At 37.4% G+C, this 18075-nt stretch overlaps 1 protein-coding gene across 10 annotated transcripts; it reads right to left on the reverse strand.

Annotated features, from left to right (window-relative positions):
* Positions 1-1368: 1368 nt before the first annotated feature.
* Positions 1369-17589, reverse strand: Nat1 (N-acetyltransferase 1). 10 transcript variants are annotated; one of them, XM_083097279.1, is made up of 8 exons: positions 17446-17589; positions 7442-7553; positions 7067-7283; positions 6012-6966; positions 5777-5917; positions 4739-5625; positions 4214-4519; positions 1369-3859 (listed from the first exon to the last, which is right to left on the reverse strand). In XM_083097279.1, exons 4-8 carry the CDS (start codon positions 6925-6927, stop codon positions 3785-3787), a joined length of 2325 nt encoding a protein of 774 aa, XP_082953405.1. In that variant the 5' UTR covers positions 6928-6966; positions 7067-7283; positions 7442-7553; positions 17446-17589; the 3' UTR covers positions 1369-3784. The 10 variants fall into 10 exon arrangements, with proteins under 10 accessions (XP_082953405.1, XP_082953406.1, XP_082953407.1 ...); XM_083097280.1 differs by lacking the exon at positions 17446-17589 and adding an exon at positions 17259-17425; XM_083097281.1 differs by lacking the exon at positions 17446-17589 and adding an exon at positions 16615-16868.
* Positions 17590-18075: the final 486 nt, after the last annotated feature.

The following is an 18075-nucleotide window of genomic DNA, read 5'->3' on the forward strand; positions in this document are numbered from 1 at the left end:
TATACATACATCATGTGACACGTTGGAAAAACATTTCATTTCATTCCAAATTAAGTACAATGTTAAAAAAAACTATTAATCCTAAAAGAGATAATAATAATCCTTTGTTTTATAAGGAGATTAAAATTAATAAGATTTTCGTGTAAATAAATACTGAGTTTATTCTGAGAGTTGTAAATCATTGAAAATTGAATAATCTAACAAACTTTTTCAATAATATAATTTTGAACGTGACAAAATTTTTCTAAAAATTACGTTAAACTGAGTATTTACTGCCTGAAAAAAACCTGGAAAACTAGAATTCTCGGGGATTTCTTGTATTTGAAAAAATCAAGGAATCTTGTAGAATTTTATTGGAACTCAGAGAAGTTTTTTAAAAATCTCTGATAATTTTGCTTTCATATTATAAACAGTCAACAAGCCAAATGAATTATGCGTTTAAAAAATAAATATATATATGTTTGTTTATATATTCAATAAATTTTTAACAGAATATAAAATGTGCAGCATATATTCTTTATCATAATTTTTAGCGATAAAAAAAATGAAAATTTTATGTAAATGAGAAATGTTATCTTACAAATTCAGTTTTTTTCGTTACATTTTTACAAATCTAATATTTGAAACTTTAGAGACTGTTTTTCCTTCGTATGAATGAAAAATATTAGAAAACATATATATATATTAGATAAACGTATAAATATATTAAGAACGCGTAGTGTACAAGAAAATTTATTTTAGAAAATTAAATTTAAAAAATTGCGTTAAAAGATTTTTAAAGTGTTCTCTTTATCTGAAATTTTGAATAAAAAATCTAGAAAGACCAGGAAATTGTGTGTTCACGAATTTTTTACAAAATTTAAGTAGACATTTTGGTTAAAGCATTATAAATAAAATAAATATTATAAATAAAATTTCTATTCAAAAATTGTGACACGTAGAGAGGAAGACTCTTTATGTGATAAAGATATTCGTTGATATTAAGCATCAAAAGAAATATAACGAATAATTTTTTTTTTCTTGAATTTTTTTTTTATCGAACTGTAACTAATTTACATAACGTATGTAATTACGCAATTACTTTTATTGATTGATTTATATGAAGCATAAACTTTAATTGACTCCTTTTATGCAATTTGTAAGCCGTATGGTAAGTATTACACTTTCTTTTATAAAAATTCTGTTTAATCGTGTTTTTTTTATCTGTGTTTCATTATTTGATATCATATAATCAAGTAGTGTCGCGCACGATAAGATATGTAGAATAATTTGCAGTTGTGTGATAAAAAGAGGTCGATTCACGGTCTAGAGATACGAAGGCGAGAGGAATGGCGATTATATCACTTAATCATAAAAAAATGAATCTCGTCCTAGGAACACAGTTTTTATTGACAGAGATAAAAGAGATGACGAATTTATCAGATTTTTAGTATCTAAGAGAAACTATAAAGATCTTTCTACATAACGTATTATATAATTCTTATTACACGTGAAATAATACTGAAAATGTTATACATGGGTCAAATATTATGCGTGTCTTTGTGTGTGTATTAAATTCAAAGAGCTGTGTGTAAATGCGTGAGAAAATAAATTAACATAATTGAAAAGGTATGCATCATCGCTTTTTCGCGAACGGACGTGAATATAATGAAAACTTGCGCTTCAAGGCAGCATAATTATACAGTACGAATGTGTGTCCATTAACGTATTCTTATAATAATATTTTGTAACAAACATTTCCTTCCTTTTTCGTTTATTTGTTCTCTATATGTGCGGAGATGAAACTCGATTAATTCGACGTCAAATCCTCGCAATGAGAGATGTATTTGTATATGTATTTCGTGTTTGTCCTTTTTTTGAAAATATTACAACAAAAAAAACGGTGAATGACATAATATTATACACGCTCGTACATATCGCTCGAATCGCATTCATTTAACGTTCTACTTATCGTATATACCGCTTCAGCTGCAAAAAGAATTCTCATTAGCAATTAATGTGTATGTATGTATATTGATGTGCCGTTAAACTTTAATTCATGGACCGGATGATGGGATATGATGCTCGACGAAAAGAACGCGATGAGCAATTGCTCGATCTTACAACACTTTGTGTATATCAGCTACACATTTGTAACAAGAAAAAAAAAGGACGCTATCCTTGAAGAGAAGAGGGAAAAAAAACACTTCAGTCCGGCGATAAAATCAGGCATAAAGATCATGAGGCAACAAAAGAGGGGTACGTATATACATATATATATGTACAATATTTTCTAACGGCGAACATTATACATGAGCAACGAAAAATTGTATCCAAATTCTCTCGGTATTTCTCAATCTCTACTAATAGTACGATAAAAATACTAATCAGTCGCTTTGCCAAGGGAAAATGAAGAGATTAGATGTATGCGCGGCAAAATGTTCCACGAGTGCATCTTAAACGATTTTAAATGAAAGAAGGAAGATGATAAGATCTTTTAATTACGCATGTAGCTTGGCTTAATTATTGACGTCTCTCATGCCGGTCTGAAGGTCATTTTAAGCTATCGTAATCAGCGACGATCGTATTTAGAAAATACAGCAGCTATCTCGATACCTGGTTCTCTATCCGCTCATCTCGATCAATACGCGTGGTTGTCATCTTCTCGCGTGACAACTCGCGCGTAGTGATCTCTTGCTGTTACAGCGGCATCGAATGATATATGTAAAAAGAAAGATGTAGCGAATATAAGGCGGGAAATGTAATGTGAAGGTAATTGGTCATCAATGCAACAACCAGGGGGCCATCTGTAATAAATTACACCAAGGCATATTTTATTCTTTTTTTTCTTTTCTTTTAAATACGAGTTTTAGTCGTGTCACTAGTGGTCGCTAATTATTATTGTTAAATGGATGTGATGTTGGCTGCTGGTTGTTATTATAACTGTAATTAATTAATTACTTATTAAGAATCAAGTGGCGCTGCAAGTAGATACACAGGCAAACGGTGTATTCACTTTTTCCTTCTTCTTTAGTTTCGGCAATTTAAGTATCTCTAAATCGCAATCTAAAGATTTTATTCCGGGTTGGAAAAGAAAGTGCTTCACGGTTTGCATTTTGCGTACACTACTAAGTTGGCCGTTTCATTCCTGATTAATTCCGATTTTTTTCATTAGAAAGATGTAGATATATTTCGATTATTGGATGATAATTATGTATAATATTAATAATATAATAATAATATTAATAATTGATAATAATAATAATTCCTCATAATAAATGTAATGCTTGGTACACAGAGATAACAAACGACTTCACTTATTACCGCGGACAAAAAGACTTACAAAACGTGACACATGCACAATACTAGACAAAAACTCGGACAACAAAAATGACCAGATTAATTTTCTCGCGTTTTCTTTTTTTTCTTTTTTTTTCGCTTCCCCTACCAATAATTATACAGCGGCGTAGTATCTCGATTGTATCTTTGCTGGCCCAATATTATTTTAATATAAATTATGTACCGATTTTTTTTTAATTATCTAAAAAAATTCTAAAACTTCTTGCTTGAAACGTCTGTCATATACCACTCATTGGTTTCAAATTCTTATTCTTTTCCAGACATGATTGTAAAGTCCTTTTCAATCACGCGAGAGGGCTTGAGACAGACTGACAAGATGTTTGCGATTCTGGATGGAGATAACTCAATTAATAAAACTGAAACCTTCTACGGTTCAGTGATACAGATAATAAAACCCTATTCCAAATCATAGGTAGTCTGAATAGTGCTCTTGAGGCTCTTCCAATTAATTCTTCTCATCCTCGTCGTCTTCCTCCTCTTCCTCCGATGCTTCAGCAAGCCATGTTAACCACGTATTCACCTATACATAATACAAATAGATCTGTGTATTAATTTTTATACCATTTAATTTAGATTAAATTAAATGACAAAGTTTATCAAAATATTTGCACAATTTTTCGTTTGTTGCTTACTTTTAAGCCATAAAATGTCCAAGATTGCAAATTTGAGAGAATTTATACAGTAAAATTACTACAAAAAAAATTTACATCTATTACATGCAGTTATTAACTATGTATTTACAACATAGAATTAATCTACCGTAAAGCGGAATTAAAAAATTCATTCAAAAAATATATTAATTATAAGAAAAAAGATTCTTTGGGTAAAACTTGTTTATTTAAAAAATTATTATAATGACTGCACATGAATGTACCTGGAATAATGCCTTGCCCTTGCCTGGATAAGCATCGGTAACGGTATCTCTCCATTTGTGGTATGCTTCTTCTTCGATGACTTCAAGGTTATAGAGTGCTATGAACCATCGCAGCAGCAACCCTTTTGGAAAATTGTGCGAGAAGCAGAACACTTGAAGCGCATGAAGAGCCGTAACTTGAGAGTCGATGGTAGTCAGGAATGTGCGAATGAAGCGTGCATATTTCTGCAGTAACGCACTTTCCTTTTCTTGCAGTTGTTTGTCTGGATTTAAGGTCGGATCAACGCCAGGCGCCAATGTTGTCTCCTATTATTTTCCCGAAAATAAAAAAAGAAAAAGATATATAAAAATATTACAGACTGAATTCTAATCTTCACATATATATGTACATAAGAACAAAAAAGTCACATTTATTAACTTAAATTATAATTATCTAGATGAGCAGTAAAATAATATCATAATATTCATTATTTAAAATGCAATGACAACAGAGACTAAGACAGATATCAACTAAGTTACACTAACCCCAGTGATGTATTTGAAAAGTACATTCATCATAGCATTAATAAATGCGGGATCAGAATGGTGTTGAGGATCCAACTTCTCCTTGATCCACTTGTAAAGAGCATTAGGCGCTGGATCAGCCTCTAATTGACGCCACATATCTCCTTGGATTCTGAGAAGAGGATAAAGGAAAGTCAATTCCCGGTCTTCCAAGATCTCGCCCAAACGCTCCTTTGTCTTCTCCGCTTCTGGCAGTTGACTGATAAGATCCACTTTACTATCGTTGAAGATCTGCGTGAGTCTTGTCTTGCCTTGAGTTTTGTGGAGCTGTTGTAGAGTCAATAGGAACAGCGGATGATGACGACCGTTTTCTGTTTCCGAGGCGAGATCCGTCAACTGAATTAGATTGTCCACTATGGCCTTAGCTGTCAAGAAGGCAACGTGGGACGCTACCAAAGGCACGGTACTTTCCTTCTCCGATATACTGGCCACTAGTTCCTTCCATCCTTCGCTCACTTGCTGCAAAGTAAGCAAGTTCTCCTTCTTGAGCTCGATTACGAGCTTGATGGCGAGCTCACGTTCGGAATCTCCGCGATCCAATGTGTTAGAATATATCGTGCAGATCGCGTGACGCAAGAATCGCTCGGGGATCTTAAGATCTTTGAAGGCCGCCAAAGCGTCCTGCACATTTGTATGTGACGCAAGATCGTCCATTAACGCGTTCAACTTCTTCAACACTTCCTCCCGTGTGGGTCCCTTATCTTTTCTATCCCGAGCTTTCTCGCGCTTGTCTACGGGGCCTTGCTTGATCACTATAGCAGGTGGTGTCTCTTTGTGCAATAAAGGCGAGCTGGGTTTCAGAGCAGTGCGCAAGAGAGGCATATCTGAGCCTCGTCCTGGGAACAAATCTGTTATTTTTACAATTAAAATATATAATATTATTATTATTAAATTATTGAATTTTTTAATATAATATTTTAGTAATTTTATAGTATATAATATTTTAGTAATTTTTTTAAATTTTATTTTTAAAAATGACAAACGAATAAAAATGTTTACCATTGTTGAGAGGTAGGTTCAAGTTGATATTAGTTTGTTTGAACATCATTGAATTGGCTGAAGGTCTCAGAGACACTTCTTCTGGATGTCCTCCGATCAACATCTTATTTTTATTGAATCGAAGTTGTTCTTTATTGCTATCTGTAATGGCATAAGAAAGAACATTGTTATCTTTATTATAGTTAATAAAAGAATAATTCTGTATTAAAATAAAAATTGTATCATCTGTACTCACTGTTGTTAAAGTTCTGCGGTAAATTGTGTTGCGGCTGGTTGCGTTTTCCTTCAAAATTGTTCTGATGACGACTCTGGTTTTGATAATAGCCTCCTCCTGGCTGATTACGTTGATTATGACGGCCATAACCAACCCCAGGAGTCCCTGCGAATCCATTCGGACTGAATGGTGGTGGTGGCATACCAAATGAGGGGGAAGTCAATGGAATACTTCCCATCATATCCACATCTAATCCGCCTCGTCCCATCTTTCGTAAAAACTCCGCACCGAGGCGATCCTCTCGTCCTCTGTGGAAACCATTTCCTCGCGATGGCTCCTCGTTGTCGTTGCGGATCTGATTAATCGGCATCGGGCCTTCGGTGCTAGTGGCCTTGCGCGGTTTCCAATCGTCACGGCGTAATTCAATTACATCACGCAGCATAAATTTAATGCGTAGAGGAAGATCCCTACTCTCTGCCAGAGAGTTCATACGTTTGAAGTATTGATCCATGAGTCCGCGGCCCTTATCCGAGTCAAGGATACGACCGCAGGTACGCATAATCTGGCAGAGGCATTCGATATCCTCCGCCGCGTCCCCCCGGGATCCCCCTCGCCTTTTCTTCTCCAGCAACTGCTGGATGCAACGATGTAGAATCGGCTCCGACACGATGCCCAGCTTGCCGAGCTCCCCGATAAACTTGATGTTACCGAGCATCTTGCGCTTGGCCACCTGTCGGCGCTCCTCTTCCTCGGGACCAAGCTCATCTTGATTCTCAAATGCCTCGCTTGCTTTTGAACGATTTTCGAACTCGTCTTTGCACTTGTTAAGTAAAAGGACTCTGAATGTGCTCTGGCCTTTTTGACTTTCATCGATCGGTTTACGGGGTTCAAAGTTTGCGGCTTCGTCAGACAGCTGTTTGCACAGCCGTGCGTACATAGAACTGTACTTGGGTTCATCAAGCGCTTTTTCGAAGATCTGAAAAAAAAATTGTTATTGATATATTTTTTAATCAAAGTCAGCATCAAAGCGTATAACGATAAACGTCGCGTCATCTCTACGACGCACCAATACGTACCAAGAAAATAACACCCTTGAGAATCACATGGGAATTAAGCTCAACGTTGAGCAGGTCGTTGCTCAGCTTTGCGAATTTTTCCGGTGTGAGCTTGTTAAGAATACCCCGCACCTTTCTAAAGATGAGATCATTTCGGCTTTCTGGGGTGAGTGCATCGCGTCTAACAGTTGAAGGAGGGATCCAGCGTAGCTCAGTGGATAGGGAGCGAATATCGTCCCTGGAAGGCATCGAATTTTTCTAATGTCAGTGTCAACGCAAGTAGCAACGCAACAGGGACGATTTGCGCACTATTTGTTGTAATAAGTAACTCGTGTTCTCGCGTGTTCTATTGTTTTTTTTTTTCGTTACTGCCAAGGTAACTTTATGGACCCTGACCTTCCTCCCGAGACACGAGAAGCACCCCCCGGTCCTGTGGGGTTGTCCGTTGTTGCGCGTGTTTTGGCCCCCTTAGTGATAAATCACAGCACACAGATCTTCCTTGAGGAAGCTGCAAGAACATTATTACATTAAATCATTTTAATTAAATATTTCTTCCTCACATTAAATATAAATATAAATAAAAATATTAACTAATAACTCTAGTTGTTTACATTCTTTGTAACATGTAATTACAAAAGAAGTTCCAGAGTCCTTATATTATACATTTTCATGTTACGTCTTTTAATAAATTTGCTCGCAAAGCATAAAGATTTCAGCACCTAGATTAATCTACACTTGAAATACTTAATTTCGAATATAATTCGAAGGCATACACCTAGCCTTGGTCTATCTTTCTTTCCAATAAAAAAAAAATCAACCTATTTCAACCTATCGCTTTTTGTCAGTGGCGATTCCATCGCAATGAACTCGTTCAATAATATTTGAGAACATTTCTCTCGTCGCGCTGCAGTGACCTACATGATAGGTACATGTAGATAAAATGTCATTTTACAATGTGGTAGTTGCGCATGCGAGCGCAATTTTAGAGAAGGTTCTCTATATCGTGCGCGTTCAATAAGTGACGCACGCATATCCTACGGTTAACGTACTCGAATCAAGTGGTTCAAGGATAGAATCATGATGGGAGACGTTACATTTCGCGAGTCGAATCGTTTACGTGAAATACATTGATGTAGTTATTTCGAATCGCATCCCTTTCTGTCAGAAACGAGCCTATCAAAGTGACAGATCAGATTGCAAGGACCTGATGGCCTCGGAAACTTTTCGCCGAAGGAAAAACCGTCGAAATCGGAGCTCGCAGAACGATGAAGTTTTACGGGACACCCTGTACACACCCTTTCGGAAGGCCTTCCGCGGACGAGAGGCAAGGACCTTCTTTCCCGGGGAAGAGACGACGGCTTTGATCTTGCTCGCCGTTCGAGAACAAAACGACCGAAACGACCCACGAACGAGGGGGAACGTCGAAGGGGAGCGTATATGTGGGGCGCGGCTCATGGTCAGACGGTCAATGAACCCTCTTCTCCTGACTCCCCTCCCTTCACCCATTCCACGACCGATCATCTCGCAGACCCCGCTGCTGTTCGGCCGAGGTCGGACGACTTCGTCGGGCTATTCGACGGAGGTCGTGCCCGTCCGGCCGCGTCTACCGGGTGTCCCGAGAATTCGCATCTAGAGAGAACAGTTTGAGAAAATGAATACAAGCAATTGATAACGCATAATTATTGTTTATACAAACAATAATTATATTTGAGAGTGAAAACTGAAAAAAGTTCTCAAAACGGATATAATCAGAGCAATGATAAATTAATATTCCGAAAAGGATCACAAAAGTTTTTTTTTCCTTTTACACAATGCGATTAGCGACTTTTGTTATCGCGAGAAACAATTATGTGCAATAAGTTTTTACTCAAGTGCTCGGTGTCGCAAGACGAGAAAAAAATTGGCAGCTATGTTTAACGGTAAACGTACAATAAGAGCGCGCAAGGCTAGCTTCTTCTACTGAAATAGCATTTTCTAAATATTTGATTTCAACTATGTATGTAGCTTTAAATCTGCGCAATGAAAATATCCGGCTTCCCACGGACGTATCCATGAATACAAGCAACGCCAGCTTGAATAATGCGAAAAAGAGAAAGAAGAGAAAGAGAGAAAAAGAGAGAGAGGGAGGGGGAAGACTGACTAATCGGAGTAATCTCTCAAGGAACATCACTCTAAATAAGAGCGTCGAAGGTTGCGATAAGAAAAGTTGTTTTATATGCGTGTTAACCGAACTTTGCAAAGCCCGAAATGAATGAAGACCGACGTTGCGGTATCACGTACTTGCCACGTGATCTACAAAAGGCGATGCTATTCGATATACAGAGTGCCGATTTATTTTTTCCACCATTGAAATCTGAGAGACTGCAAGAAGATTCGCGTCAGTCGTGATGCCTCGAAAATTACCGATGTAACTTTCGAGGTTTCCCTTTTTTAATTAAAATCTTTTTAAAGAGATACGCGCGCTTGTGTCACGCTTTAAATGCGCAAAAAAGAAACGTAATTAACGGCTCGGACTTGGAGACGATAAACTTGGCGTGGAGAAAAAAAAATTCCACGCGGCAAAACACGCTACAACGATGGATATCGCTACGCGAGGTCGAGATTACACGTGTCGGAATTCGCCGAGAGATAATTATATGAAGAGCCGATGCGTGCGAGCGATGCCGTAGCATTTCGAAGATGGGCAGCACTTCTTTGTCTCTCGTCTTTTCGTACAGGCATTCTGGGCTTTCTTCATTCTTGGCAAATATATTTCCGAGTGTATATTTACGGTCGTCGAGAGAGACGGTTCCCGTTATTTAGCTATCCGTTGATCCGAAAAAAGATTTCGCCGCATATCCTTGGCAATCGTCAGATTAACATCGTTTATCTATTTAGTCAAACTTAGTAATGGCTCGCAAAACGTTTCTGCGAGTATCGAGAATAATCTAAAATTGAAAAAATCACGTCGAACGTTAAAGAACTTGTGTCAATTCGGACAGAGATAAAAATATTGAACGAACATACATAAAAGAAGTGAGAAAATAAAAATATATATATTATTAATTAAATTAAAAATACACATCTAACATAGTGTCTCAAATTTTGTAAAAAAATTTCTTAATCTTTCAAGTTTTTTTGTTTAAAATTTAATTAATGAGAAAATTTTTTCAGATATTTTTTGAATGCAATTTTCTAAAATAAATTTTTTTATTATACTTTTATGTTTTTCACTCATATAAAGGAAAAATAAAGAGCTCAAGTTTCAACTACTAAATTTGAAAATGTATTGAAAAAAAAACTAAATAGTTTTCGTAAGAATTATTTTTCATCTGCATAAATTTGATTGTTGTATCACTAATAATTACAATAAAAAATATGTACTGCAGATTCTACTTTGTTAAGATATTAAATATGTAAACAGAGAAATAGATATATACTTATAATATATTTTAAATGTATAATTCACACACAACTTGACCAATCAATAAATGGCTGATATAAGAGCAAAATTAATTAGAGAATTCTTTTTAATTTCAATAAAATTCTATGAGAATTTCCTGATTTTTTCAAGTACAAAAAGATTTTTGAAAATTGCATTTCCCACATTTTTCCTGAGAATAAACACCCTGAATAACAATAAATAATTCTAATAAATAATATAATAAACGATAATTTTTAAAGCGAATAATAATCATTCGAGATTATCAATAGCTTTATTTTGGGAAGTTGAATATTACATTTTTTAAACTTTTGCAAATTATTAGAATGTAAAAGCAAGATACTCTCCAAATATAATATAATGATAAGAATAATAAAGTAAAAGATAATCTGTTTAAGAGAAACGAGAACCAGATGCAAGAATACATCTATATATTGCACTTTAGAATAAGATACTCGACTCATCATTTCTATGCCATGAATAATCGTCAGGTAATTTCGCAAATGCAAACTTTCGCGTTCCGATCTGTTTGCGCCAGACTTTGGTGAACTAATTTATCCTCTATCGGACATCTATTAATATCGTAAAGAAATATCGGAATTAATTAAATTCACAATTTACTTTATCGGTGAAAAAAAAATACAAAAAAATATATACGAGTTATATCTCTTAAAGGTCACACGGGCCATTTAAACCTTATCGATATTTTTAACATCTTGAAAGTCTAATTAAAAAAAAAATCTTAATTTGTTTTTTAATTTTTGTTATACGATTATTTTCTACAGATGTCGAGAAATATATATAAATATTTGTAGATTTTTTTTCAAGCACCTTGAGAAAACTAAAACTGCGGCAAAACAGTGTGACCCATATGTGAGCAGGGACAGGCAAAAAAAGAAAAAAATGTGACCTACAAGAGGGTTAATACCTGCGAGCGTTCATAAAATCTACAAGACAAAATCTATATTGCATTGATTGTCGATACTATCGGAACATTTTATAGTGTTGTTAATCCACATAAAAAAACAATATAATAAATCCTTAATATACAATAAAATTCTCTCTTTAACTCTCTCTCATATATATATATATATATATATATATATATATATATATATATATAATCGAAGATTAATAAATAAACAGATAAATCAATATCGAAGCTATAACCGTGTGACGCAACTGAATTATAAATTAACGAATACTTATAAATAAATGAATAATAATCGCGATACAAAAAAACCACACGTACACACGAAGATGTATAACCGTCCGTTCTTCGTTTCTGTGTCTTGTTTTTTCAGACGTCTGGTAAGCTATTGAAAAACGTACATGTATAGTTGACTTCTCGAGAAAGATCAGAAAAACAGAGTTCGTTTGCTGGATTCGTTCGTTGAATTCATTCGTTTTGTGTGCTATCGGCGGTCGATGTGACGCCGAGAGAATCCTTGAGAGACAGAGAGCAAGACAGAGAGAGAGAAACCGTCATGCACAAGGTGGATGACGATGTCGCACAAAGAGATAGCGATAGAATGACGCAAAACGAACGTACGACGAGCAAGCGAACGAACTTCCTCCTCTTCTCCTTCCTTCCCCCTGCCCCCTCCCCCTCCCCCGAACACACCATAACTTTCTGTTTCCTCACGACACGTCACTGATGCGCCTTGACAGCTGCTCGCTACAGCTCGGGGCTATTAATCATGCGCGAAATTTATAGAAAATCAGCAGCGAGTCAATCAAGTGACGAATCAACCGCCTGTTCTCATGGAACGAATGTTAACGGCAAGCACAACAGATGATGCTAAGCTTCTGTCAAAATTACAAAAGTACACTGAGAACGAAGAGACGCAAATATAATCGTAAAATAATTAATAAAATAATTCTTTGAATTTGTCTGTATAAAATAAATGAATGAAAATAAAATTTTTACTAGTCACTTGACTTAATATTGCGCAAATTGGCACGAAAGATAAATCGAGTAGTGAGTCACTCGCTTATGTATATTTCTCGAAAAATGATAGTGACGAGAAAGATTAAAGTGAATAATCTATTCTAGTTGTGCGAAACCAATAAAAAATAAATAGCAGATTATTATTCTTTCGACCTTTTTCCGGTATAATAGAAAAGATAAGCGAGCAAAATCATTATTTTTCGAGTTGTCTCCAAAAAACTAACAAGGAAATTAATAGCAAGTTGTTCGTACATTTTTTTTTTCAACAAGAGGTAAAAGATAAGCGAATAACTCGCCACTCGATGTATTCGCCTCCAATATTTACGACATTCTGGTGGTAAATTCAGCGTATTACAGTGGACTGGGGAGTAAATTTTACGACTTTTCTGCGTGCACAGAATGTTAATGGCAATAGAATTTTAATAACGTAAACAGTAAACAAAAATATAAAAGTCAGAAACAAAATAAATATGCGAAATGCAATGGAAGGAGATTACGATATGCGATATAATTTTAATAAAATAAAACAAAATAAAATAAATACGCGAAATGCATGGAAGCAGAACTTATTTGCAATAATATATAATTTTATCTTTTAATGCATAAAAAATATAAAAATATTAAATATTAATAATATAATAAAAATAATAAATTAATAATAAAAAATAAATTAATAATAAATAATAAATTAATAATAAGATTAATAATAAATTATATAAAATATTTTTAAAATATATGATAATTTGCGTCTCTTTATCGTCGAAGTGCACGCAAAATTAAGCAAATGAATGGTTGAGACAAAGAAAAAGAAAACTCGCGATAACATAGATAAACATCTTTATCTCACGACGCATGATCGACACAAGTTGACTCATTTAAATACATGTACGGTAATAGCATCCCTAAACTCAACAAAGAGCCTTCAGAGATATCTGTTATCGCTGCTTCTGCTATTTACGGTTGTAAACGATCGAGTATAGGAAGAGATCAAATTTGGAGTCAGAGATTATCGAATGATTTCACCTTGATAACAAGGAATATAATTACCCTGTCGAGTCCTGATTATACGTCAAACTTGCCAGAAGGCGAAAGATCGATAAAACGGAGCATAAATTGAACAAACTTTTATGAAAAAATCGCACAATAAAATAGTTTCGAGAAAATCTACTGCTGCAAATAAATTTACAGACATTAAGGACTCATCGAATGAGAGGGAACTTGTGTAAGATCTTGGAATAAACAGAGATTCACTTAAACATCGGCAGGGAAGCGTTCTCTGGAGAAGACCGAGTGGTGCGAGAACGGAATTTAGAATCGCGCGTTCATTGATTTGCACGTAACGTAAACGTTAGACTCGCTCACTCAAGAAAGAAAATCAGCGCGTCTATTCATAGTATGATAAACGTTTTCAGGTCTCGCTGCAACAAAGGAGCGCCGCCGCCGATCGGAGCTCACCCCATACACAGCATGTATGGGCTACGCAGCCGTTTAAAGGTGCATGTGTATGGCAGCGATGCACTTCGCTGCGAGAGGCGACCGCACAATCGCACGAGCGAAGTCGAGATGAAACGAGAACGAGTTTTTCAACCAGATGTTTCGTCGGCATTCTTCGAATTCTCCTCGCTCGAATATTCATCGCGAACTTTAAGAGGATGGTCATTTTTCATGGAAATTATTGTCGCGTTTAATAATCTTCGTTCAAGATTTGAACTTGATATTTGATTAAGAAAGATTTATCAGGATGTAATTTTTTCCCTCTCCGATATCTGTCGAATCTTTAATCAGAGAAATCGTCAAAAGTCTACCGACAAGCTTACGAAGATCGTCGTTTTACGAGAAAATTATCGTGAAGAATATAATTTTTATTCGCCAAGATTGTTAGATATTACTTTGACACTGCGTGTGCCTCTCAATGAAATTAACATTCTTTCAGACAAATTTAAACTTGATTTTTGAATGAGAAAAATATATCGAGAAGATGTAATTTTTTCTTTCGATATCTGTCAATCCATAATTTTTTTTTAATCATATGCAATCAAAGAAATTGTCAAGCTTTGCTGACAAGCTTACGAAGATCGCCGTTTTATTGAAATTATTGTCGCGTTTAATAATCTTCGTTCAAGATTTGAACTTGATATTTCATTAAGAAAGATTTATCAGGATGTAATTTTTCCCTCTCCGATATCTGACGAATCTTTAATCAGAGAAATCGTCAAAAGTCTACCGACAAGCTTACAAAGATCGTCGTTTTATGAGAAAATTAACGTGAAGATTATAATTTTTATTCGCCAAGATTGTTAGATATTACTTTGACACTGCGTGTGCCTCTCAATGAAACTAACATTCTTTCAGACAAATTTAAACTTGATTTTTGAATGAGAAAAATATATCGAGAAGATGTAATTTTTTCTTTCAATATCTGTCAATCCATAATTTTTTTTTAATCATACGCAATCAAAGACATTGTCAAGCTTTGCTGACAAGCTTACGAAGATCGCCGTTTTATTGAAATTATCGTCGCGTAAAAATTTAATTTTCATTCACCATAATTGTTAAATATTCGATTGTATGTATCTCAATGAAATTAACGTTCTCTCAGACAATGTGAACTTGACTTTTTGATAAGAAAAATGTATCGAGAAAATATAATTTTTTCCTTTCGATATCGCGCATCTGTCAGTTTGTAATTTTTTTTTAAATTATATGCAATCAGAGAAATCGTCACAAATCAAAATTATGAAACTCTATTGACAAGTTTAACAATGGAAATTCATGGAAATATTATCGTCTCATAAAGATTAAAACCTTTCACTAAAATTGTTAGATATTAGATTGCGTGTATTAAAATCTTTCAACGAAACTAACATTCTTTCAGATAATCCAGGAATTTAAACTCGACTTCTCGACAAGAAAAAAAAAATGTAATCTTTTCCTTCGATATCACACATTTGGGCTCACAATATTTTTTTGTTAAATCACATGCAATCGGAGAAACCGTCACAAATCAAATCACGTTAAGCTCTACTCACAAACGCACGAGATCCTGGGAGGCGTTTTGATTAGATCCACAAACGCGAAGGGTATATCAATCTTAAAAATAGCCCGATTAATGATCGCTAGTGGAAGCACGACCGAGTATGTATATCGTGCCTGTATTCCCACTCGCGTATGCGTGCAATGGAGATCTTTTTATATACATCCCTATATAAAATATTTAGAGGGTACACGCGCGCGCTTAGACTCGAGAGAGCTAATATAAAATCGCCTATCGTCGTTGAAAGCGTGACACAAACGGGAACATGCACCACACACGCTTGCCTTCCAAGTCGGTCGTGTGTGCATGTGCTCGGGCAACATCGATCGACAAGAGGCACACACAAGAGGCCGGGAGTGCCCGTCGCATTTCCGAGAACAAAGCGGAATTTCCGGAATCAGCGACGAGATACGCGAGCCTCTTCCTTTCCAGGAGGAGGATGCGGGTGAACGCGTAATGGCAGACGGAGAGGATCCCGGTAAGGGACGCGCTCCGATTCGCCATATTTCGAGCCTTAACCCCTTCGAGATAAAGATCGGAAAGAGATAAGAGAGAGGCCTAATATTGTCAGGCGTGATGACGGTTCCATCGACGCGCATAAATGATAAACACGCTACAATATATGCGAATTATGGAGATTATTTTAAATTATATGCAAATTAGTTTACACTGTAGCTTACTCTGCAAAGCAATTTCATTCTAGAATGCTGACTATGTGAGCGAGATATGCGTACGTTGGCGTTGTATGCCAATACTTTGAATGTTGTCATACATATTTTTCTGCAAAATTCTTATATTATTCTAATATTACTGAAATTAAAATCCTACATGAGAGTGTAAACAAAATTAAAATTAAATTGAAAATTAAGATCAAAATATATGCCGGTGTAAGCGAAATTTCTTAAAAATCACCATCTGTTTATAAAACACTCGAAACTATCTCGATCAGTTTTTGCACGTCCTTATTTATGTATTATCGTAAATATATTACGGTCAGCATTCTAGAACCGAGACGCGACCGCAGGAGGGAAGAGACTGTCGCGAGAAAAACACGCGTGTCTTTGCTCGGCCTCGAGGCCTCTTCTCTTCGCGTTCCTTCGAGAATCCGAGGAAAGACACGAGGTATGAACAATTTTTCCCCGAACGCGCGCACGAGAACGTACTCGGGAAATCCAGAAACGTCAAACGGCCGCCGTTGCACGAGGAAAAGGAGCACTAGAGGACGACGCGCTCGTCGCGACGAGCGTCTCCGAGAAGAAGCGTAGCGTCGAAGGCACGTACTAATTCCGGAATTCGTCGAAGCCAGAAAGGCACGCGGAAGGGAGGGCGGCGAGGGGGAGCAAAGCCTCCCCCCTCCCTTAACCCGGGCACATGGTGGAAAATTCGTAAAAGGCTACGCGAGGAAAAAAAAATCCTCCTTCTCGCGCAACAAACTCCTTCACTGCGTCCTTTTTCTCGCAACTTTTCTCACGCGCGTGCTGTTCTCGACAGACACCCCCTCCCCCTCCCCCTCCACTCCTCGTCCCACGGACGGTCGCGCACATCGGCTGGTTAAAGTGTCAAACGTGGGAGTTGCGTGGGCGATGGCGAAACACGGCGGGTTTTCTCGCCGAAAAATCTCGGGAGAGAAACCGAAAACCCCCTCTTCGGGGGGGGAGGGGGGGGGCGGATCTCGAGAGTCTCGCTCGAAAAATCCGCGAAATCTCCGCGGGCGGAGGCCCCGAGAAACGGAGAGAGAAAGAGAGCGAGATGGATAGATAGAGACACACGATGCCTCGCACACCCGACATGACGCACGACGACCTACCCGTGTCCGCGCGATGGAGTCTCGCCCGCCGAGGGAGAGAGACCCCGCGGAGGAACTCTCCGCGATCCCCGTTTCCTTCCGCGAGCGCACGGCCGCGTTCCGCACTCGGTTTCGCCGCACCCACGCCACGCCGTGCCCGTTAAATCGCCGCGCAAAGCCAGGAGAGATCACAATAGCGTTTACTTACGGCCGACGGTTGTTGTTTCTGAAGGCTTTCGCAATCTGTCGGTCGCACTCGGCAACTTCCGAGCGGCGGGAGGGGGAGACGGAGGTACCGCTCCTGTCAAATCGGCGTCCGTAGCGCGACTGACTTCGCGCCGCGCGACGATCGATCGTCGCGCGATCCAGAGGGGGGGGGAGGAGGGAAACGGCAGAATATTATTGTTTCGCCGAAATACTCGCGCCAAGATTCCACCGACGATCGTCGAGATTAATCGGCCGCGTTGAACTCTCCGTTGACCTCGCCAGTCGATGATACGTTGGACGGTGCTTTAGACGTTTCCACATGAGTTAGCGAAAACTCGTCCCGGATGAGCGTTTCCGGGGCGCGGGGGTGGGGGACGAATATGGTTCTCGCTGTTTTTCGCGCGCGATTCGAACCAATTCGCGATGGAATAATTGCCCACTAGATCGTCGAAATTTCTCTCGCGATTCCGCGATCTCATATTGCGACGAGGAGACGCTCGCGAGTTGCAATTTGACTCCGGTGGTGCGACTCATTTTCGTCGAGAACGAGTGACGTCTTGTTGCAGGTTAATAAAATTGTGAAAAAAATTTGAAAATTCACCTCGACAGATTCGTTTTCGTCGCGTTCCCC

Source organism: Camponotus vicinus, unplaced genomic scaffold, assembly GCF_025532165.1.
Source record: "Camponotus vicinus isolate PSW18456_S1 unplaced genomic scaffold, iyCamVici1.0 SCAF_4, whole genome shotgun sequence".
NCBI lineage: Eukaryota > Metazoa > Arthropoda > Insecta > Hymenoptera > Formicidae > Camponotus > Camponotus vicinus.

Bases quoted from the DNA above. Each gene is read 5' to 3' on its own strand.
- Nat1 (XM_083097273.1), bottom strand. From the start codon at position 7,294: ATGCCTTCCAGGGACGATATTCGCTCCCTATCCACTGAGCTACGCTGG. The intron at 6,967-7,066 runs GTACGTATTGGT...TTTTTTTTTCAG, and splicing joins TCAAGGGTGTTATTTTCTTG to ATCTTCGAAAAAGCGCTTGA. The intron at 5,626-5,776 runs GTAAACATTTTT...TAAAAATAACAG, and splicing joins GAACCTACCTCTCAACAATG to ATTTGTTCCCAGGACGAGGC.